General features: G+C 32.0%; 1 protein-coding gene across 8 annotated transcripts in view; it reads left to right on the top strand.

Moving 5' to 3' along the window:
• The window catches only part of LOC107451801 (protein CBFA2T1), a 94,295-nt gene that overhangs the window by 50,548 nt on the left and 18,199 nt on the right, over positions 1-25,548 (top strand). Inside the window, exon 1 of one of the 8 annotated variants that reach the window (XM_016068023.2) lies at positions 17,632-18,014. The exons of 4 other annotated variants lie outside the window; for them this stretch is intronic. In XM_016068023.2, the coding sequence (XP_015923509.1) occupies positions 17,969-18,014 (46 nt within the window). In that variant the 5' untranslated portion in view covers positions 17,632-17,968. Of the gene's footprint in view, positions 1-17,631; positions 18,015-23,856; positions 24,112-25,548 lie in introns of those variants that run through there. 3 more of the 8 variants (XM_071182293.1, XM_071182292.1, XM_016068024.4) reach the window with 3 other exon arrangements.

The following is a 25,548-nucleotide window of genomic DNA, read 5'->3' as shown; positions in this document are numbered from 1 at the left end:
TTGTGATTTTTAAGTTATTTTATTCAAGCTATGACTTCTAAAATGGTTTTCAAAACTTATTTTTAACTAAATCTCTACCCGTAGCCAAATTGACCATTACCATTCTAAAACAACATAAATCTATATCTTAACTCTAATGCATCAAATTGTCTTCCTAAGGTCACCGACGAAACGAAAGGGCTGCTATAAGCTCAGCCATCGTTACATACGGGCACCCGCATTTAATCAACTCAACTCCGCTCACCATCGTCCGCTATTTCTTTATCGTCTGCTTTTGACAATACGAGCCCTCTACTACCAGCATTTAGTGTTTGTAGTGAAACGTTGTGGGAAAATGGGGAATGATTTTTTTGTTCTCACTTGATCTCTTGGAAAATACTTTTTTTTAAATCGTTCGTTTTTTCCGTTTTATTACACATAAAACGAATTCGTGTATAGGGGTGAGTACCTATGTCATTTAATTAATTAATGAAAATAAAAATGAATGATCGGTTCTTTTTGCCCATTGAACTAGAAAGGCAATTATTTTGGGAGGCATTATTTCATATTAGTTTCAGGAAAATAATTAGTTTTTAAGTCTGAAAGTTCTTTTTTTTTAGAAAAATTCCTTTAATCATAGCTATTTACAATTCATAATTTAATGTAATTTAATTTTCTCATTGCATTCATGAAGAAATAAATCTCAATAAGTAGATCGTATTTTAATTAGGAGTATGTATTTTTGTGATTGATTTTTTTTCTTTTATGAAACCTCAAAAAATAAAGAATTTTATTAAAAATTCATTTATTATGTGTAAACCTTCAAGAACATAGAGATACTTGTGAGAAATGTAAAATGTACTTTAACACTTACCATATAAGGGAAGGGCAGGTTTGAATTTCCACAATGCCTTTTTAACATTTGCCTTTAATAAAAACAGTACATGAAACGCAAAAATCGGAACACGGTCAATAACTTTTGATCTACTGATCGGATTTTCACGTGCTTAGATGAAATATTAATAGTTCGACAGACTACCTTTAATTGTGTGAATTCATTAATGCGGGTTATAATTTTAAGTTACGAAATCAAATACAAAACCGTACTTTGCCTGAAAAGCTTACCTTCAAGAAATCGTGACAAGGAGAGGGGGGGGGGTAAAGGATACCAAGAAGTGTGATGTCCTTTATTTTATTTAAAATTAAAAAAAATTAAAATCAGATGATAAAATATTTTTATATAATATGTTGTCCGTTTTTCTTCCCCCTTCAAAATCAGTACACATATAATCATTATTATTGTTATGCTCATAAATGACATTCAAAAACTTAAAATTTAAAAATAATATCTGAAACAGGATCTATACAGTGTACTTTGTTTATATTATAAAACGCGACACAAGAAAAAGGATTAAATGTGACACTTTGTGAAATGTGACACTTTGTGACAGAAAGGAGGGAATAAGATATTGTGAAAAAGTGTGACATTATTTTTTTTTTTGTTATTCTACTGGGAAAACATAAGGTACGAACCTTAATGCAATTATTATATAATGATTATTCGACAGTCCTTTGATTTACACGAATCACACAACATTAAGGGAAGGAATTGTTTATAATGTTATCGAAACTTTTTCGAAAACATATTTTTCAAAAAAACACTATTAAATACAACACTATTAAATGTATGTATGTAAATTTTGATGAAATATACAAGTAAAGGGAAGATTTGATGATTGCGTACAAATTCCCGCTGCATTTTTTACTTGATTTTATGACATTAGATGTAAGACAACGCCTAAAGCATTAAAAAGTACCTCCGTGGAAAACAGTATTTATACCTGGTTTTGGAAATAGATAATATATCTACTATAGTTTTTTTTTTTTTTTTTTTTTTTTTTTTTGCTTTATCAGTGCAAAATGATTTTAGGTGCATCTTCTCTCACAGAATCGGCATTGCATTTATAGTTTGCCATCTGAAATTTCGATTCCTACTGCTCTCTGAGGAAAATCGGATCACCTTTAAACCGTATTATTATACCATATTACTGCAACCTGGAGCTAAATTCAACCACATTCTAACCGAACCAATGTATTGGGTAAACATGTTCGAATTGGTTTAATTGCTCGATATTCTGGTTCGTTTTTTGCCACCATATTTATTATGGTAAACTTGCACAATAATGTGGTTCAGTGCACTCCAAAATTTCTAACTACCTTATATTAATCAACATAAGATTAATTTTTGTTCTAGACGCAGAAGACAACAACCCACGAAAAAAATTTTTCACAGTAGGCTGATTACAAGTAAAAGTCTTTTTCCTAAAACCTGATCACTCCCATTTGGATGAGAATGTTTAAAAATTTAAAGTCAGACTTCAGATCAGTAGTCCCGCAGTGGACTGATCGTTAAGACACGGCTCCCAGCAGATCACCGAAGTCAAGCATCACTGACTGCGGTCAGTGTGCGGGTGTGTGACCACTTGGATCAGTCTGCGAAGGGACCGAGGGTGTGTGGTATTGGTCCTCGTTAAACTGTTCTACCGTAAAGTGCTCGACTTCGCGTGCAGGTCGTCGGGCTACCGAAGTGGGGGTGCCATCCCCTCTGCAGAGGATCAAAATTGTGATGGCATGTCTTCGGATCATCCTCAGGGATGCTTCCCAGACCGTCGCCAATAGCCCATTGTGCAGCTCTAGTGCGACGTAAATGAACAAATCAAATCAAATCAAATCAGATCAGTAATATATTTTCAAAATTCAATGATTAGTTTTTACAAATAATACCTACAATCACGTGGCTTACTCGTTAATAATCATGGTATTTTATGGTATTTGAATTATTTTTTCTAGCTCTTATGTGCACTAAATATTAGTGCGTAATGTAGTGTGCAAATTGCAACTCTAACGCATTCGCAATTTTAAAGCATTTTGAATTATTCATATTTACTGTAGCTTTAGTGGATATCAATTAGAACAATACTGGAGTGCAAATTTCACCTTCTTTAATTTGATTACCGATATTATAGTTCAACTCGAACAAATCTGCTTTCATAAAGCTTATAAAGATGTCCAAGCCAGAAACTGTTCTATATCACTTGAGTGGAACAAATCAATCAATTGCTGTAGTTTTGTGGTTGTGAATGGCAACAAGTTGTTTACACTAATTCTATTGGACAATTCTTATTCCCATTTCAATCTAAATGTAATCCTATTGGTTGCTACTAGTAAGAGATTGATCATTGTTCATTTTTCGGTGGACAGGAAGTGAAGTGACGGGAACTTAGACATCTATATTGCGGTTGCTGCAAATTTTAACAACGTTATGGCTTACCAATTTTTCTGAGTCTGTACTCAGAAGCATATTAATTACTAATTTTTAATATATTATCTATCGAATAGTTTGGTTAATTGCCAGAAAAGTCCAAACCAGAGATTGAACTATATCCCGTTCTATTATCATTTAATCAATGTCCGTAATATTGTGGTTGTTCAGCAATCTGTTGTTTACATTATTTTACTTTGAAATGAAACCAATGAGGTGCTACCAGTAACAGATTGACCAATGACAAATTTTCAGTAGACGAGAAAGTGAAGTGGCATCGGCTTGGACATCTCCGCATCATTATTCAAAATAGAGCCTTCATAATATCATATGATGATTAAAACAGAATAAGAGATAAGCTTTCATTTTTCAACCTCACCATTATAACAAGGAAACGGCTGAAACAACAGCAAAATGTCTTTTTGTTAAAAAAAAAAATTCTCTTTATTTCCGCGCCTTCTGAACACCTATTATGGCGCTCGAAACGTCAGCACCAAATCCGAAATACATTTTCCCATTGAGATCATACTTAGAAATTTATCCTTAAACGTCCACCAGCTGGAGTTTGGTTCAACACAGGTGCTACAATCTGGCATACTGAACCAACAGAAGTCGAGGATATCAGTGACGCAGATTAAAAGCCATTCTTCACACAGACCGAAAAATAACAGATACAAAAATAACGATTATTTTTATGGCGTGGCGGCTTTTTAGCCTTAAATACACCTGGTTGGAACACATGTCTGTTACTTTTGGAAGTTATTGTCTGTTTTTAATGCAGAATGGAATTTGCCTGATAAAAACAGAAGTATTAAATTGCCATAAAAAATAGAAATGTGTTTCTGAAAAATCGTATTCTGTGTAATTGGGCACTTGCAACTTGAAGAGAAGAATACGTGATTAGGTTCAACAATGTGATTTAAAACAGATTTAATTGTATTCCTGCAAGCGACGTCACGCGTGTGAGTCGAACCAGATTGGCTTCTAAGTCGATGAATGCCCCGATTTACCTACGACAGTGTTTCCCAAAGCATGGTACGCGTACCCTCAGGGGTACGGGAACAGTTCAGTGGGGTACGCGTTCTTATGCGAAATATCTTGCAACAAACGAAAATTTCAAAAATTTTTATTTAAAAACAAAACTAGCCATGAAAATTTACGATTACGTATTTTTCTAGTGGCTATTTTTTGCAGAGTTAACAGTTAATAATTAGTGGTATCAACAACCAGTTGTGATTTTTAACTTTTGTGCAATTTTCTTGTAGTAAAAAATACATTCATTTTTTTTTATTAGTGGTACACAGCGTTACGAAAAATTTAGAAAGGGTACACAAAAGTCAAAAGTTTGGGAAACACTGACCTACGATGATGCAGGTATTACATTACATTACATGTAAATTACATATTAATTACATTACATATTAATTACATTACATGTAAAATCTTCCATCTGTACAAATCATCCATCTCAAATAATTTATATTTTCTAAAACTATATAGGTAAATAGGACCAGATTATCGCATGGGGAGAAGTGGTATCTGACCTTTAGGGGCTCCCAATGCTTGATATCTAAAAGATTTCAACATAAGAAGGTTTTTAAAATTTGAATTTTACTCTTTTTTTTAAAGTTTGGCCTTGCTGATTTAGATTTTATAATATAATTTTCGTACAAAAGGACCTATCAAATTAATGAAGCATGTGTGGCAATATCTAATTTTATCTTTTTAAAAGTAACTAACAACTATTTCCATTCTAATAAGACTGCATTCACATCTGTTTTTAAAATTTGATCCGTTCTATCGGCATCATGTGTATAAAAGCAATGCTGCAATCAAATTCTCAATCATTGGGGAGATATCTTAAAAATTTAGAATTTGGTTAACGCTGCATGGAGACGTATGATGCTTATAGAACAAACCGTACAGTGATCAATAGTGTAGCCCTTGTGAAATTTTTCTTAAAATAAAGGTTTTGTGAAAATAAAGATAATAAAAAATTAATTTCTGTGAAAATGTTATGGCCAAAACCAAGAAATAACTTAAAAATGGAAATGTGTGTTGTCTGAGTTGCGTAATAAAAAAAAGAATGTATGGCAACCCGCTCAGAAATCTTATTCGGAGGCTCTATGCCGGATGCCATTAATTAAATGGCATCGCCCATTTTGGCTACTAACTTGGCAATAATCTTCTTGAAATGTAATTTCACCCATTTGTTGTTGGCATATTGTTCAAAAAGTATCATTAGTTATTTTGATGCATATAGACTACTTAAGAGAGTCTTTAAGACAAAGTGATCTTGATTTGACTACTGCGTAGCTTTTCTAAACAAAAAATAGGAAATTAACGAGTACATCTTAAAATGGAACAACTTTAAAAAATTATATTATATTATGTTATGTTATGTTATGTTATGTTATGTTAAAAAAATATAACAAAAATTATATATACAGTGGGAAACTAATCTACAGTATTTAATAAATTTGCTAATTGAAAAAATATACAGGGTGATTCTAAAAAGATGGGCAAAATTTTAGGAAGTGATAGTACACACCCAAGCAAACAATTTTTATCAAAGAATGCATGGTCGAAAACAAAACGCAAAACCGCTAGAGGGTGTCAAAGTTTATGTTCTTATATGAGGCAAAACACACAAAGAACGATGAAGTTAAGTTATAAAAGCAAATTTAATGGCATGTGATTACAATAAGTGTTCAAAACAGTGGCCGGCAACGGCTATGCACGCAGTACAACGGCGAAGAAAAGATAGGCGAACATTCTGAAATACACCAGGCATATCACGAACCTTCCTTGCAGCGGCCGAAAGCTTGGCTACAAGTAACACAGCGCAGTAACTCGCAACAGGAATGGAGCTTCCACGTTTGCATCAAACAACTTTCCAAATGCGCCAGCACCTTTGCGTTTTGTTTTCGACCATGCATTCTTTGATAAAAATTGTTTGCCTGGGTGTGTACTATCACTTCCTAAAATTTTGCCCATCTTTTTAGAATCACCCTGTATAATGAGAATTCATGAAACGTTAGAGTAGTTTTAGTTTAAAGCGTCCTTCTATTTTATAGCAAAATAATGTTGAATTTCAGTTTGTCTGATGATTAGTCCTTAGGGCTATTGGTAGAAATGACACTTACTGTAAGAATTATTTACGTCACTTCACCAAGTTGACAGTTGAGAGTTTTGAACATTTACAGTTTTCAAGTACCTTTGCTCCAAGCAGGGCTGGATAGCGTGTCAAGGGATCCGGACAGGGGCTGATTGATGTACCGGGGTCCTTTTTCCAAAATTAAGCCAATATTGATCATGTATTCAGTCATTACGAAACTCTTTAAAAAATGTATTTAAAACTAAACTCCAACTAAGCATATTTAACATTTTTGTTGTTAAAAAACTGCAATTTGGAATATTTAGATATTTTATAAAAATCTTAATTTTGTTCCATTACAAAAGCATGGTTAAATATTTATGTTAATTGAGCTGAATATTAAAATACCCTAATCCTGAAATTTTTACAATAACAAAAAAAGGCCTTGATTAAGTAACAAATCTTAAACACTTTTTAATCAATAAAAAAATTTCTTAACATATTATGCTTTTTTAGTTCTTAAGTTTTGCTTGTATTGCGAAACTATAAATATAAATATTGCGAATAAAGAGTACAGTTGCGAAAAGTTATCGAACACACGATTGTCATGGGATTGGGCATTAAATTAAAATCAGTTTAGTTTCCTCAAATTTTGCATCCTTGATAGGGCTCTAGAACATTTGGGAAGATGAGCAGAACCAATTTCATAAAAAGAAGTTGCTATATTACTGTAAGGCAAATTGCAGAGCTCTTTTCGCATGACATAGGATAAATATAAAGTACTTGGTCCAAAAGGATTCATTGATGATTTCGAGAACGATCTTGAATAGAAGATTAAGATAGATCATTTTGATAAGAATAGAAACATTGAAATTACATGCGTGAAATGGGTCCTTTCAAAATTAACTTTATATTTTGCCGAAATCAACCGTAACGACTAAATTAACTAATTTTTTGCCATGATCTGCAACTTGTTGTAAAAATAGAAGATTTGAAAAAGAACTCGAGCACTTAGCAGAGATAGGCAGCTGGTACAAGAGTACTACGATCTCCAGAATCAAACTTTATCAGAAGAAAATTTTAAATTTATTAAAAAAAGGCGTTTCATCCCTACAATATGGACGCAAGTGAAGCATTAGTTAATATTTGTCATGATAAGTAGAAAAGAAAAGGTCTAGGTCAGAAAGAGAAAATGTCTACTTTTTTACAAAGACAATGAAAAGTAAACTGGATTGATTGTCAAAAGTGTATTATTTGTTGGTTCCATGAATGGTATACTGAAGATCAAAGTCACAAGTACTTAAGTTGCGATTTATGAAAGAAAAGGTCTAGGTTAGAAGGGGAAAAGATCTACTTTTTTACAAAGGCAGTGAAAAGTAAACTGGATTGAATGTCAAAAGTGTATTATTTGTTGGTTCCATGAATGGTATACTGAAGATCAAAGTCACAAGTACTTAAGTTGCGATTTATGAAAGAAAAGGTCTAGGTTAGAAGGGGAAAAGATCTACTTTTTTACAAAGGCAGTGAAAAGTAAACTGGATTGAATGTCAAAAGTGTATTATTTGTTGGTTCCATGAATGGTATACTGAAGATCAAAGTCACAAGTACTTAAGTTGCGATTTACGAAAGAAAAGGTCTAGGTTAGAAGGGGAAAAGATCTACTTTTTTACAAAGGCAGTGAAAAGTAAACTGGATTGATTGTCAAAAGTGTATTATTTGTTGGTTCCATGAATGGTATACTGAAGATCAAAGTCACAAGTACTTAAGTTGCGATTTATGAAAGAAAAGGTCTAGGTCAGAAGAGGAAAAGATCTACTTTTTTACAAAGGCAGTGAAAAGTAAACTGGATTGAATGTCAAAAGTGTATTATTTGTTGGTTCCATGAATGGGTATACTGAAGATCAAAGTCACAAGTACTTAAGTTGCGATTTATGAAAGAAAAGGTCTAGGTTAGAAGGGGAAAAGATCTACTTTTTTTTACAAAGACAGTGAAAAGTAAACTGGATTGAATGTCAAAAGCGTATTATTTGTTGGTTCCATGAATGGGTATACTGAAGATCAAGGACACAAGTACTTAAGTTGTGATTTATGAAGGAAAAAGTCTAGGTCAGATGGAGAAAAGGTCTACTGTTTTTACAAAGACAGTGAAAAGTAAACTGGATTGAATGTCAAAAGTATTTGTTGGTTCCATGAATGGTATACTGAAGATCAAAGTCACAAGTACTTAAGTTGTGATTTATGATGCTATTTATGTGGGTATTATTCTCTCTGGACACCATGCTCATCTTCTCCTCATTCAGGATCTTCAGACGTATCTATAGATCTCGATTTATTTGGCACATAAGCTAAATTTATTTTTGTACAATTCGAAATAAATAAGCATGGTATCATTTGGGCAGGATCAGTGAAAGTTTTTATTTTTATTTTGTTATAATTTAAGAAAATTGGTAAACATCCCCTCGAGTAACCCTATTATTTAAATAAACTAAGTATTTTTTTGTGTGTGTGCAGTTAAATGCATTTTTCGTAGATTTCAGCTGTGTTTATAACTTTGTCTAACTATGATGAATTGAACAAAATGGAAAACAGCAGCCGTCTGATAAAAACAAGTGAATATTGCATCACCCTTCTCCACCTGAGGTCGTTTGCAACTTGACATTCTATTCAAACGTAAGAACAAATCTCGAGACGCTGACGTTACATAAGAAGGCGAAATTCTTTATGATTCACTGTTATTCTAACTTCGAACTATGTTCGTTTTTATGCCATTCGATGCATCAAAAAATAGTCAACATGATAGTTTTATTAGTTCTAGAATCTTCAATCTTCCTTATTTTGATGCATATTCTTTGTATAATAAGGTGGTGTTTTTAACATGCATTTTTCACGTGTTAGCAATACAATATTTTTTTACTCACACGTGATGGTTTATAGCAGCTGTTCTACATATTTTCAAAGCAGTTTTGGATAGTTTTAAGGAACTGTGATTTTTTTTAAAACTTGTTTTAGATAATTTTGCGAATCTGTCAACTTTTTTCTAATCCGTTTTAGATAGTTTTGCGAATTTGAAAATATGACGAAGAATCGAGCAATAAAAATGGCTCTGAAAGAATTAGCAATTTCACTTTTAAAACGGCTATATCGCATTTATTGTCTTAAGAAGATTATTAATAGTTGAAATTACGCAGTAAAATATACCATGATAGGCACTCTGCAGACCGCATGAATGCAACTGCAGAGTTGAAATTTAACGTGTTGAAAGAGTCATTTTTGATGTTTAAGAGCTTAACTCGAGCTTTTTTAAAATTTCAATTTGTTCGAAAGTTATCGCCATTTAAAGGGCTTTTATTGCGAATTTCTCTTACTTTTTTCGTTTTACGCTACATTTTGTTTTCTACTCAAAAACAAGGGGCAGAAAAAATATACAAAGAATACGATGGGGGTCGGGATAGCCTGGTTGGTAGACCACAGGACCCATGTCCAAAAGGTAGTGAGTTCGATCCCCACCGACCGAAGATTCCCCGTGTAGTAAATGGTGACTGATGCGCTTTAAATCTGTCGAGTCTCAAAGTCCTCCATGTTCCCATAACAAATCATACCTCTGGGGGTACTGATCCAGGAACTTCCTTGTCTTCAAGATTGGTTCAAAATTACTAGGCTACGTAGTTGAGCATAAGTAGTCGTAAACCCAAAATTGGGTCGGCTGTTCAACGACGGTTATAAAATTATAAAAGAATACAATGAAATAAAAAAATAATTAAGATTCGATTATTAGTTTGAGAATTATCAACTACTAAACTTGTAAAAAATACCATATGTGCCAGTTGAATTACTATAGATACAACTACAGATTTGAAATTTGACGAGTAGAAAGGACTGTTTTCTTTTAGCAAGTAAATGAAAGGTTTCTTTTCTTTTACGAAATTCCAGATTGTTTGAAAATTTAAATGTTTTTTTCTTCTTTGTTTTAAGTAATGATTATACTTTTCCAATATTGCAAATAAATTTCTCTTTCTCAAGACCTGTCGTTGTGTCTGATGCAACTTGCCAAGTACTAGCAATCCTGTGTCGGGAAACCAAGCGAATTTAAGGCAGAGGGTGTATTTCTTATTTTTCAGTGGCGCCATCTAAGGCCAAGAATACGAATTCAGGCATACATGCACGTCACAGCCCGTTTTGAAGAACGGACCCATTCATACATTCATACATAGATCGTAATTTTGACTTGAATCGGCGAAAAATCAATTCAGTAACCTAGAGGTATTGATTTGTTATTGAAACTTGGAGGACTTTGCCACCTTACTGATCTAGCATGCACCATTCACTATTTACTATGGGGGAAATCTTCGGACGACTGGAATCGAACTCACAACCTCTTGTCCGTGAGCCCGACGCCCTACCAACCAGGCTATCCCAGCCTTCCCAAGACCTTCATTTTACAAGTTTGATCTTGACTTCATGTTCAAAGTAACCAGAGAAATTAATCAATAAAATATTTATTTATTTTTACACTTGTGGACTCATAAGGACGGTTAATAAGCCTTTATCAAGTAGAAGGACAGATAGTGCAATTTAGATAAGGACATGCTCGAAGATACATCCAGGGTTACAGCGGGATTCGAACTCACTGCCTCCACGCTGTAGAGCGTTAAGAGGGCTATACCGTTCGGCCAGGCAGACCCCTAAATTAAGAATAAGAGAAGGAGATGTTGTCCATTATAAATCATAACATTTTTATTGAAATTGTAAAAAATCATATGAAAAACTCTACAGAGATGTGGACTGTTACTAATTTGAACTGTATACAATATAAGGTTATGCTTCGTTACCTAGTAAAATTTCTTCTCGTTGGTTAATTCTTGTTGTGTCACAACGCATTTTTTATTCCTATGTTTCTGTTCCAATAGCAGTTTATTATTTTTCAAATCCAGGTAATCGTTCATTTCCTTACAATTAACTTACTAGCAAACATATACATACATTAATTTTCTTAGATAAAATTGTGTTCCGCAGTGGACTGATCGTTAAGACACGGTTCCCATCAGATCACCGAAGGCAAACATCACTGGCTGCGGTCAATGTGCGGGTGGGTGACCACTTGAATCAGTCTGCGTAGGGACCGAGTATGTGCGTATTGGTTCTCGTTAAACTGTTCAACCGTAAAGTGCTCGACTCCAGATCGTTGGCCTACCGAAGCGAGCGTGCCATCCCCTCTCCCCTCGCAGAGGATCAAAATTGTGATGGCATGTCTTCGAATCATCCTCAGGGATGTTTCCCAGACAGTCACCAATAGCCCATTGCGCTGCTCTAGTGCGACGTAAATGAACTACAACAGCAACAACAACATCTTAGATAAAATTATAATACTTATATATTTTATAAACAAAACTATTTTTTCTTAAAATGTTGACTTCAGAGGGAAAAAAACAAAGAGCAATGATGGCGGGCCGAGTAAGCAAGGGGCAGAGCGTCGTATTTATATATAAAGAAGCAGAAAAATGCTTTTAGAACTAAAAATTTTCCTTTCTTTTGCTTTCTAAAAATTTTTTTAATAATTTCAAGTACTATAATCAAAAGCTTTTTGTAGCAAATAAACAATTTTTTTAATGAGCTCGTCTTAAGCTCTTTATTAACATTGCTATTATTAACATCGATATTATGGACTATTGCAAAAACATGATTGTGAACAAAATTTTCAAAATTGTTGTAGTTTCCTAAAAATACTCTACTTTTCTTTGTTCTCCAATTATTTATAAAGTTATAGCAGTTTTTGTGCAAGGTACAGTGGATAAACTGCTGATTTTAAGTCTTTAAATGTGTTCATCTCAATCAACTTTTTTCACATTTTACACCACCTTAAACACAATATCTCAATGTTGTTTTTAAAATAGTTGCCTGCAATTTTTCATGAGTGTTTTTATTTTCATAGCACACATATTTTAAACTACAGACTAAGGAAAAAAAGTAGAATTTAATTTTTTATGCGGATTTTTATCGCAAAGACTCCTGCTGAAATTTTAAAAATTTGCTTTTTTAACTACATCGATTCCTAACTCAGTACTATATGCACATGCTTTTAAGATAATGGTTCAAAACATAGTTGCTAGACTTCTAAATAAAATCCTCACAGGAATTTTGCGATAGAATTTTTTTACAGTGTTTATCGTATTCGAAAAAAATGCCTTATTTTTAGCTAAAAATGGTCATTTAAAAAATAAATTATTTAATAATAATTTTTTTTTGCCAGTTTTATAAATTTTTACACATAATACATATAAACTATTATTTTTTTAAAAATTTTATATTAATATTTTTAAAAAGAATTGTCGGAACTACTCGGAGACCTTTATTACAAATATATGAAACATAAATAATGGTTACTTCATTTTATTTAGTTTACTCTCCTACTACTAAATAAAATGCTTTTATTTAATTCACATCACCTTTTTTGATCAAAAATAACAGGTCTCAATTTTTATATCATAAGAAAAGGTGAATTCTAAAATAAATTTTATTTTTATTCTATCTGACTTAGAAGTGATTCTATAAAAACTCGTTATGCGACTCGTTAACATTGCTCCAGGTTTTTTTTGGTCGGCTTTCTCCAAATTTGAACACGAAATAAACATTTTCTCTTAAACCTAGCTCAGACATTTACATTCTTGCTTCATAGATATGCATTCTTGGTTCATACATATACATTCTTGGTTCATGCATATTTCATACATTTCTAATTTTGGTTCACACATTTTTTTATAATATTTAAATAAATTTTTAACGCTTTTTTCTCTAAACATTAATTTTAAAAATTCCATCGACATCTGACACTTTTTGGTGCGTGTTCTTATTTTTCGGAAATCTTCACTTGAATTCAAATTGGTGAATTATTTACGACTAACTTACAAATATTTTCTTAAAAGAACACTACAATCGAAATTTTTTAAGAAATCAGCAGCGTGTACTTACTCTCGATGAACAATGCCGACAGATTTTATGAAAATTGTTGCCACGTCACTTTGCTCGGAATCTATTCAGCACTTTTTTCCAAATTGCACTGCAGAATACATGTCCATATATGCATAGTTAATATTTAAAACAACTTTTAATCGTGTAATTACCCAAAACATGAATGATATTATTCATTTATATAAATGTTGACTCCAGTTAAACAGTCTAAGGTCTCAAGTAAAAGGTGTAGAAAATGATACTCTTGGCCACCGCGGCATTATTTATTTTATTTGTAAAAGCTGTGAGTGGCATTGATTGGCTTGTTTATAATTTTCTTGGAACGTTTGTGTTTTGTGCTTGCCGTTAGTTCTTATCTGTTTTATTTATAACTAGTGGGCTGCGCCTCCTGCTCGCTAACGCTCGCCAACCCCCGAAAATTGCTACGCAATCTTATATGGTTTGCTTCGCAAACCAAGCTCGCTTCGCTCGCTACTAACTTAGGTACATTGCAAATGCACAAAATTCTAAGAATTCAAAACAATCATTCAAATCCATATAAAAACTTTTTTTAAAAAAAAAATTACATCGTTTTAGTAAATACTGAGTCATTAAAATAAATTTGAATTCAAATAAATGACATGTAATTCGTTAAACCTATTAGAAATGTGCTATAGTATAATTCGTGATACAAATCAAAAATCGTCAAATAAATTCGTAATATATAAATTCGTAAACTAAAGCGCTTTCGACAAAATACTAAAATAGAGATCTATCGACAAAGACTACTCACTTCTGCCTAGCTTAATAGTATGAGATTGCCGCAGCTGATGCTCTCTGGTTATTTCAGTTTCCGTTTTTAAAAGAGCTATATGTTGAGTCACCTCAGCTAGATTTGGCATGTGACATTTTTAGCGGCAATCATTGGTCGATTTTCTAGTGTTGCCATTTGGGGAGTTGTAATGAGGCCTTTTTTTGTCGCCGAGTAAGAGAAATAGTAACGTAAACAAAACAAAGCAAACGTTGCCACCGACGGAAAAGAAATACAGCCAAAATCTGGGAGCCACGTAAGAGAATTATATATATTAGATAAATGTTTTGTCCTACTTAATAAATGTTAATTCCTTGCATTTCATTTATTAATTTTAAGCTCAATCTTTAATATTTCCAAACCCTGCAAGCTGGATAAGTTTTAGAACCGATTGCAACATTTAGAACCGTATTCTTACAAAGTAATGAAGTATATAACTATTATTAGCTATGCTCTCAAAGTGCAGCTTTGAAACTGCTCTCTTGTTCTCCGAAAGTGTTGAATCATATATTTTTTTCGTAAATTTTATTCGTTGAATTTTTGTTTTATCCGTATAAAAAAGTTCTCAATTATGTAATTTAATTATTTAAGCAGGTGCATTTTAGTAATATTCCATGCCACGCTGATGCGTTTCTCTATTTAATAGCTCTTCTAGTAGTTACCCGAAATATATAAATAAATACATCAAAAATGCAAAGTTTGATAGCTTAATTACAGAAAACATATATTTTGTTTTTATTTATATTATTTTTGTAAAACAGAAGTCAACTTAAGAGAAAGTCATATAACAATAACTCTTCCCGTTAAACAGTGCCAATGAATTTTTTTAGGGATGTCAACAAAATTCTTCAATCTTTGACTTCAATCTGCGTCAATAAGGTAGTTCTGTCTGGATTAATTTTTTAAGGAATTTATTTTCATTGTAAAAATCAGGAAGATATTTATATTATTTTTGTAAAACACGTATAATTCTTAAAAGAAAGTCATTTAACAACGATTCTTCCCATTAACCAGTACCAATTAATAATTTTACGGATGTCAACAATATTCTTCAATATTTGACTTCAATCTGCGTCAATAAAGCAGTTATGCCGGGAATATTTGTTTTGAGGAATTATTTTCATTGTGAAAATCAGGAAGATAAGATTTAAAAAAGTTTTACTACCGAAATCGCCCTATTTACATAAAGTTAAATAAACTACATTATGTTTTGTCGCGTTTCTATTATATGTCGAAATAAAACAAAACTTGCATTCGAAATGAAACTGAAAATATACCATAGCGCATGCGCAGTGATTACGTCTGTAAAGTTAACCAGCTGTTATCCACTCACGCGGAAGGGGAAAAAAAGTGAGTATTCCATGTTTTAAGCACATGCTTTTCTAGCAACACAGGTGATAAACATATAACGTGGATATAACTATTCCTACATATTTTTCTCTTTTTTTCTTGCAGATAAATTTCATATTCAGGGAAATTTTAATCTATTAGCGTGGGAATTATTAACAGCCATATATCATTTAATCATAATCATTCTTCATACTCAGCATCTTGTTTGAATTTAAATTTTTTTAAATTTCTTTTTTTGAATTATCAAGACAATTATTTATCACTTTATACATAACAAAATTCAAACTTCTAAATAACAGTATAGAAAAATAGGGAAGAAATGGAAAATGGAATAGAGCTAAATAAAAATTAAGCAACTGAGTCACTTTTAGCCTAATAATCATATTTTCGCATATTAACGCAAGCCTAAATGTTTGAAAGATTGGTTTTAAACGTTACGCAAAGTGCACATCATGGATAGAAAATAAATATTTAAGCGACAGGAAGCAAACAGGCTCACGAAATCGAAACGAATCACAATTGTGGAAAGCAATACTAGAAACAACCAAAAATGCTTGATTGCCAGCAGCAATAGAGAGGAGTAGAAGAACATAATATGAAACACCCTCAAGTTTTAATAGCCAATCAAAATGTTTGAAGTTTTTCTCAGCAATTCGTTCCGATTTAAAAAACTAGATTTTGATTTTTTTCCCCGTTTTTTTTTCCTTGTTTAAATTTTAATTTTCAAAACTTAATTTGCTTTTTTTCTTTTCATTTTCGCAAGATTTCTAAAAATGTATGTAAAGGTGATACAGAACTTCATATTCATACATAAAATGTTTGAATTGCATCTACAATACTTACATTAAAATACAATAAATGCATTGCAATACAATACAGACATGCATTGTATTTTATTGCCGATCTGTATTGCATAAAAAACATTCCTATTTGGGAGAGATGATATTTCAAAAGAATGTGATCAACAAATAGTTGTGGGGAAGTACTGTAAGCAAATTTCGTTTAATTTTAAAATTCATGCAATATGCTTCAATTACAAGGACATTTTTTATTGCACACATTGACCAACAGACATTACAAATACATATTAGGGTTGCGGTGGCTCAGGGGACAGAGCGTTCGCCTTCCAATGAGGTGAACCGGGTTCAAATCCCAAAGATGGCAGATACAAGCTCCTCATCCGGCTTGCACCGACCGCAGTGCTGACGTGAAATATCCTCAGTGGTAGACGGATCATGGGTTAGAGCCCTTGCCATCAGGCTAACCGTTGAAGGCTTTCGTGGTCTTTCACTCCATGTAACGCAAATCCGGGTTAGTTCCATTCAGGAAGGTAAACTTCTCCTAATACTTGATTCAGGAGTTCTCTTGTCCTTTGGATTGGGTTCAAAATTGCAAGGCAACGTAGTTGAACATTAGTAGTCGTAAACCCGAAAATTGGGTCGGCTGTTCAACTACGGTTATAAAATAATATATAATCAGCTAAATTTTTCAATTTAAATTATTTCATACTTTGTTCTTGGCAAAATAATTCAAACTATCAAAAAAAATCTCTCTAGAAAATCAGACTCTTAATAAGTTTCATTTGTATACACTATGTTTTATAGACAAAGTGTTTTATCTCTAGTTATTGTCTCTAGTTATCTAGTCTGTGATTAGAGTAGTTAAAATACTTAAATATATCCGGATCACACACACGAAATAAAATTAAAAAAATTAGAAAATATCGATTTAAACTATTATGAAAATTTAATTCGAAATGCATGCTTAAATTTATCTTTCCGTTTTAAAAGCATTGAACTTAAACTGTTATCTTTTAATTCTAATAAAAAGATCGATTACGGCATCTTATTTCTTGCATTTTTACATTACAAACCATATTGTAGAAGCATTTTTGATGTAAATATTTTTGATTACCTATGTGTAAATCTTATGTTTTTAAAATTCTAAAATATTTTATAAATTATAGCGCAGTAATTCGGTTCAAATAAAAATAATGAGGCTTAGATTATAATTGATTATCTTTCAATGTGTACTTAATCAGTTCAATAAATGCGCCAAGAGTACAGATTTTGGCGATAATCAGTCAGGTATTTTTGAACAACCCCCAGGTGACAGCTGTGCTAAACTCATGCATACTATACCCAGCTGTATCTATTATTGTTCATTCGTCTCATTTTTAGGTCCACGTATAACGGTTGCATTTTCTTTTTTCACTTTATCATCTATCTATTAATCGATGATTCGCAATTAATCTGTAAAATAAATTATTTATAGATATTTGTAAATTTTTTCTTCTAAATTCGTCGTGGCTTCTTTACAAAATTTTGCATTTTGCTGTATTTTTTCCTTCAAAGTTTGTAATTGTACAAGAAAAATTTCGATCATAGTAATTACGCTGTTTAATAAAAGGTGTGATCCTTGGCGTATTTTTTCATGTCATGGTGATCAATTTTTTCGGTTTATTATGACTGGCGACGTTTTATTATCCAATATGCTATTTCGCTACAGGGGTAAGTATTTCTTTATTTCAATTTTATTAATTGTTGTGATTGAATAATTTTTGTTTTAATTTAAAATATACTTGAATGCTAACAATATTAAAAACAAATCGTTATTTTTTGTAATTAATAGTTTTGAATTTTAGTGTCTTCTCTATGTATAGATATACTTCTTAATTATCTGAAAATAATGAAAACTCAAATTATTCATTTACGTATCGAAGTCATAAAATATTATAATAAATGTTATGATTATGAAAATGTAAAAATATTAATTGATAAATAGCTCATTTAGTTAGTTTTTAATTCATTCATTATTAAAAGGATGCGATACAGTTATATATATTTTCCTCTTAGTATAGAGTAGTGAAAATTTCGAAAAAGCAATCACAAATATAAAGTAAAATGACAAAATGCAGAACTTAAATAAATAAATAAATAAATAAGGAATTAAAGAAATAAATCATTCATATTAATGTACTTGAAAGCAATATTAAAATATTTTAACTATACGCTTGCATTGCTTGACAGACAGAAATTGCTGCATAAAAGGGTGCCATTTATTGTTTCTCATCACGGTGATATTTAAAGTTTATCTCAGTTAAGAAACAACACAATCTTAACTATCGTATGCTCTTCTAATTATAGCATATTAATCTCGTATAATTGCAGTGCATTAATTTATAATTTGAATATATAATTACAGTGTATTGTTGTTGCGCATGCCTGTTAAGGCAGAGGGGTGCGATTGTTCTTGTTTTCCAGCGGCGCCATCTATGACCAATAATTCTACTTCTGCCACACCCATACGTCACGCCCGTTCATAGGGTGAACCCATTCATGCATCCATTCATTCATCCATAGATCGTAATTTAGACCCGAATCAGAGAACGATCAATTTCCAATTCAGTACCCCCAGATGTATTGATTTGCTACGGGAAATGAAGGACTTTGCTACTCGACAGATTTTACGTGCATCAGAGACCATTTTACCACACCGGCCGTGGAGTTCGAACTCACGAACTCTCGGACATGGGCCCAGCACCCTACCGACCAGGCTATCCCGGCCTCACAGTATATTAATATATGTATATGATTATAGTATCTTAAGACAGAAGACAGATACTTAATGTGTGGTCATTTCTTCATCCTATATATATTTTCTTTAATAAATTAGTATTATTTTAAATCAGAACGTTTCAGGACATTTTGCAATAAGTTGCGTCTAATCTTTTAAATAAAAGAATGATTTTATGCTTATTTCGCTATTGTTACCGAAATTAAACTGAGTCACGTAAAAAATGCACTTCTAATTACACAAGTATTTAATTTCAATTTCTTTTTTAATTTTTTTAATATGTTTTGAGGACATAAACCATTCTGTATGTATGGGTAAAATTCTGGTTATGTTTTCCTCCATGCATCATTTTCCTTTCAATATCATGCGGGAAAGCAAACTTGTTCAACTGAGAAGCATTCTCTCTGTTTTAAAAATAAATCCGAAAAATAATTTCTCTGTGTGTGAAACGGATCCGTGTAAATCTCGCATTCTCTATATCGCGCTGCATCGTTTGTTTCCACCATACCATTCGCTGTGCTTCAGCTACGGATTATCTGCGAGAGAAAAATTACACCTAGAGGTAAATGTTATGTCGCCTTAAAAAAATAATAATTTTTGTTTCTTAATTTACGTTATTAATAATTGATCTATGCAACAAAAAAATGTACTTTTCTATATCATGCGGGAAAGCAAACTTGTTCTACTGAGAAGCATTCTCTCTGTTTTAAAAATAAATCCGCAAAATAATTTCTCTGTGTGTGAAACGGATCCGTGTAACTCTCGGATACTCTATATCGCGCCGCATCGTTTGTTTCCAATATACCATTTGCTGTGCTACAGCTACGGATTATCTGCGAGAGAAAAACTACACCTAGAGGTAGATGTAATATTGCTTTTTTTTTTTTAAAAAAAAATTCGTTACATAGTTTAAGTTATTAATAATTGGTTTAAGAAACAAAATAGTGTCCGATCATGCCCAAAAGCAAAACATTTTTTTAAAATTTACATATAATACATAAATCTAAATTTTTTTAAATTTTTTAATCTATTTCTTAAAAAAAAAACTTTAACAATCAGTAACAATTTTTTCAAACATATTTTAAAAGAAAAACTGAATCAATCCACAGATAATTGAGAGTTCATTCACAGTGTTCAAATTAAAAACGAACCACCCTGAATAACTTTTAATTTAACGGTTGGATCTTCACGTTCTGGGACTCCATCTTAATGTTTCGAGGGAAAGACCTCAAAAATGCTTTTTCTTAATTAACATACCTTTTTTCCGACGCATTCGGATTTCTGACCCCCAAAGTATAAAGGGTACTAGCTATGTGGGAAATATGTTCCTAATAGTTTGGTCGGAAGAGCAGTCCAAAGTTCGGACCCCTTCAACTTAATTTTGCTTTTTGTGTAATACACCATATCTCGAGAACTTTTAAAGTGAACTGAAAAAAATTGAACACAATTATAAAATTCGTTTATTCAAACATAATTCCATACAAAATATTACTTTTTTTGCTTAGATTATATTACGTTTTCCCATTTCGAGTATTTTTTAACGCTATATAGATATGAGATGATAAAAAAATAAAATGATCAAGAACTCAGTGCTGAACTACATAATGAAACTATGCATTAAATTTAAAGACATGACACGAATAATAATGCTAAAATAGTTTCGATTATTTCTTCATTTATTATTATTTGCTGCCCACCCCTCTGATTTTACGTTATTAAATTTAACAAAGCACATTTTTTTGCAATTTATCCCATCAGCTTTTATTATATTCCCACGTAAATGGTATTTTTTTTTCCCTAAGGATTTCGGGCAGGGACCTACGACGAACTGGTAAAGTTGATTCTTCGGAGTTATTTATTTGCTCACACATACGTATACAGGCCTGTGTGCTGAACTCAGATTAATTTATAAATTCTTGTCGAACTATAGTCGAGTTGATCAGAAGATAACTCAAATTATAAAAAAAACCTCACAAAAATACATTCATTGTTACAGCCAGATTCGAACCTGCTTCATCCACGATTTAAAGTATTAGGCGGAATCACAAATCCCTTCTTTCAATTCCCTTTTTCGGAGTTGAACGATTATTTATTTATTATTACTCACGCATATGCATAGTTGTGAACTCATTTCAAATCTCGGCTTTCAAACCCTTGCCTATTTGAATAAAAGACAGCACAAGTCAAGGATATCGCAAACAAACATCCAGAGTTACTGCGGATTTCGAACCCGCTACCGTTACCCTAAGGAGCTTTTAGCGGAACGGCGTGACCGCGCGACAAAGGATGTGCCCTTACGGCTATGCTACCACTTTTTCTTAATTCATAGAGTGTCGTTAGGAATTTTCATAAACACAAATATTTTTACTGTTTATTGGATTAAGCCCAATGTACGTTTTACTTGTTATGCTGTCCTGCAGTGGACTGATCGTTAAGACACGGTTCCCAGCGGTTCACCGAAGTGAAGCATCACTGACTGCGGTCAGTGAGCGGGTGGGTGACCACTTGGATCAGTCTGCGTAGGGACCGAGGGTGTGCGGTATTGGTCCTCGTTAAACTGTGCTACCGTAAAGTGCTCGACTTCGCGCGCAGGTCGTCGGGCTACCGAAGCGGGGGTGCCATCCCCTCCGCAGAGGATCAAAATTGTGATGGCATGTCTTCGGATCATCCTCCGGGATGTTTCCCAGACCGTCGCCAATAGCCCATTGTGCAGCTCTAGTGCGACGTAAATTAACAACAACAACAACAACTTGCTATGCTAGCTTGTAAGTTTAAATCTTTATTAAAAATTTGTTAGTTAAACATAAAAAAGAATGTATTAAATTCCTTCTGATTAATTTTACTAAAAGTTAGATTAAATTTGATTTTTTTTTCTGTTCTTTAAAAAATAACTGTTATACATTTTTGGTAGCCTTTAGTGTAGTTAGATTTACATTAGCAGTCAGTCAAAGTAAAATTCAATTTTTGGTTATTATTTTTAAGCTTTTATTTTGTGAGATTTATGGTTATATATTTTTAATGGAAAGAAATCCGTTTTTACGAAATAAATTTCAAGTTTATTTCAAATTTTAGGCATAGTTTTCTGTTCAGGAAAACTAATTTATTTTAAATTATTGAGGGAGAGTTTTTTACTACCATGATTTGTTTTTTTTTTTTTTTTTTTGCCAAATCTTTGCCAAGATGTTGTATGAGAAATATATTCTTGTTTACTAAATACTAAATTTCCTGTAGTTCTTTCTTTTCAATATATTCTCCAGATCAAAAACTAATATTCAGCTTAAAAAATCTATAATGCATTCATTTTCGGACAACAAATCTTATTAATATCAACTTAAAAACATCGTGAGCGTTTATTACGTAACTCCGGCTATTTTTTAACCTCGTGGAGTTTATCTTTTTGGGATTCAATATTTCCCAACTTATCTTCTATTTCTTTCTTTCCAGCACGTATAGTTTTTAGCTGTGTATATAATAATTTTTTTATAAGTAAATGCAGTTTAAATTGTACTCAAAGCGTGAAATAATGTTACTTTTCTTCATTAATGACATATTAGCTCCGTATTTATTTTAATTATTTCTATAAAATTAAAACAACGCAAACAAAAATCTTATTTTTAATAATGAATCTTACTTATAGCAACTATTAGACATAATGCCTGAAGTCGATCCTTTTTTTAAAAAAAAAAATTAATGCCGTTTAAATTGTACCAAAGCGTAAAATTTTAAGATTATTTTTATTCATTAATAACATAATTATCATAATTTCATTTCTTTTTATTCAGTGTAAACGAGCAGTGGTGGCTCAGGGGATAGAGCACTCGTCTCTCAATGAAGTGCCGCGGATTCGAATCCCAGCAATGGCTGGTCGATACGAATTCCGCACCCCGCTCGCACCGACCGCAGTGCTGATGTAAAATATCCTCAGTAGTTGACGGATCATGATTTCGAATCGCCTTGCCGTTGCGCTAACAGGGGGAGGTTTTCGTATTTTTCTTCACCATGTAACGCAAATGCAGATTAGTTCCATCAAAAGGCTTGTTTCTGCCAATGTTTGATACCCTTGTTTTCTGGGTGAGGCTCAAAATTACAAGGCTGTGGAGTTGATAGTCGTAAATTTAGGATTGGGTCGGCTATTCATCACTGGTTATAAAACTATAAAAACAAAATAAAATGTTCAACGTGAACAGATATGCGAACTAAATAAATCATTAAAAAAATTTCATTTTCAAATAATGAGTAGCAACTTAAAAACGTGATGTCTGTTATGTAAGTAAAATCATTATTTCTTTCTATTGAAAATAGAATACGTTTAAATGGTACCTAAAGCGTGATATTGAAGGTCGTGTATCTTTATTGATTTTATATTTGTCGCAAATTATTTTTACGGAAAACAGCACGTGCTTAGGTACCCTCACATGACATTGAAAACGTAAAAACTTCACTTTTATAGATACGTTTTGTTGTCTCCCATCCTGTGAAAACATTTTCTATTAGTAATGTTTAGCGCCTGAACAAATCATGCATTTTTGGCGCCATACGTCACCGATAAAAATCGAAAACAATTTATTTGGCGTGAAAATTCAGCTTTTTTACTCTGAGGATAGGAAATATACTTTTTTTTTTAATGTTTTATTTCGCCAAGACTTAAAAATCTTGCATTTTATTTTAAGATGCCAGCTGAACTTCGTCAATTAGGAAACGAATTTCATTACAAGGCATAAATAGAGCAGCAATACACGTTTTTTAATCCCACGAAGCAATTATTAACCGGATGAAAGTGGGTAATTGTTTATACCAATTGTCTCTCTATAAAACCTTAACTTAAAAAAGTTATCTCAATTATGGGGAGAATTATTGTTTCGATCTTGCGTTGAAAAGTTGACTTTTGAAGACTTAAAGGACTCAATTGTTTAAAGTCTTGCTTAATAATATTTGTATAAAAGTTATTCCAACTTTGCCAAGGATTTGTAGTTTTATCGTCAGTCTTCACAGGTACCATGAAGCTTGAAAGTTTTCGCATATCCAGGTTTTGTATGTATAAATTTTCACCATAAGCGATCAATACTCAAAGTTCCTATCACTTTAAATGTTATGTTATCCCCTTAAATGGCGTTTTGCGGTAATCGCCCTTAATATAAATTATTAGAATCCTGGTCAGTTATGAAGTCTAAAAAGAATAGCAAGTGAGCATGAAAAAAAAGTGTTATGGAAACCTTATATATCACTACTGAGGAAAGAAAGATTGGAAACTTCAGAACCTGCTTCATTTCTCATGGAAACTAAGTGAAGTTTAAAACACCTCCAAGTTTCCTAAATCAATCAAACTGGTTTTTGTATTTTTTCCTTGGTAGTGATTCATTAGATTTCTTTAACTTTTTCCCTCGCTTAAATATTTATTTGCGGCCTATAATATGCATACTTTTTAAATTTCATTTATATCAAAAAATATAGTTTAAGGGTGATGATTACGAAACACTCTCTACATTGGACTTAGCATTAATTTTCAAAATTTCTACCTTCTTAGAAAGCAAATATCATGACAATTTGAAAGTTGTTGCATTTTATTAAATTTTAACTTCTAGAAATTTAATATACATGGAGTTCAAAAGTTTAAACTATAATTTCAAATTTCGAATAAGTTATGTTGGTTTTACTTAAAATTGCCAAATTTTCTTTAGTTTTACTGATCTGTTTTAATCTTAAGACTGGGTAATCAAGTAAATATTTTAATTACAGAAAAATAAATTTTTTTTCTTGATAGAAGCTATAGTTTTTAGCACAGTACATAATATTTTTTATGAGTAAATGCAGTTAAAATTGTACTCAAAGCTTGAAATTTTGAGATTATTTTTCTTTATTAACGATATGTAATTTCAGTAATAATTTTTATTACTTCTTTAAAATTTAATAGCTAACGTACATAATCATACAAATTCTACGAATTTTAATAAAAAATAATAACTAATGCACATTACAATTCATTAAAAATTACATATAATATTAGAAACATCTAAATAAAACGTAAAGATTTGTTTTATAAAAAAGTAACTAAAATAACCCTTTTCATTTTTCTAAGGAAAAGAATTTAGGATATCGAACAAAATATGATTTATAGTTAATTCTTTAAAAATCAATGTATAAAATAAATGGTTTCAACGGGATTTCGATACGCATGAAATGTTACTCAAAAAAATTAAGAATTATTTGAATGACAAAAGGAATACCTCTTACCAATACTTGGAAAATAAATAAAATATAAAGACATTGAAACTTTTATCTAAATTAAAAGTTATTTCTCCCTTATCCCCCAAATACTCAGCGATATGTGAATTTTGTCTGATTTCTGTTTCAAGTTACAGAGTATCTGTTTATCATCTTGACCCTTCAAAAAAGGATTGCGAATTGTTGTTGGTTTTTTTTCAGTTATATTTTATTGAATTTGTGAGCTATTGTTTAACTATAGCTAAA

The sequence above is a fragment of the Parasteatoda tepidariorum genome, chromosome 4, assembly GCF_982258835.1.
Source record: "Parasteatoda tepidariorum strain Cologne lab strain chromosome 4, Ptep-v5.0, whole genome shotgun sequence".
In the NCBI taxonomy this organism is placed as follows: Eukaryota; Metazoa; Arthropoda; class Arachnida; order Araneae; family Theridiidae; genus Parasteatoda; species Parasteatoda tepidariorum.
The sequence above is the reverse complement of the archived record's forward strand: the minus strand, read 5'-3'. Positions and strand labels throughout refer to the sequence as shown.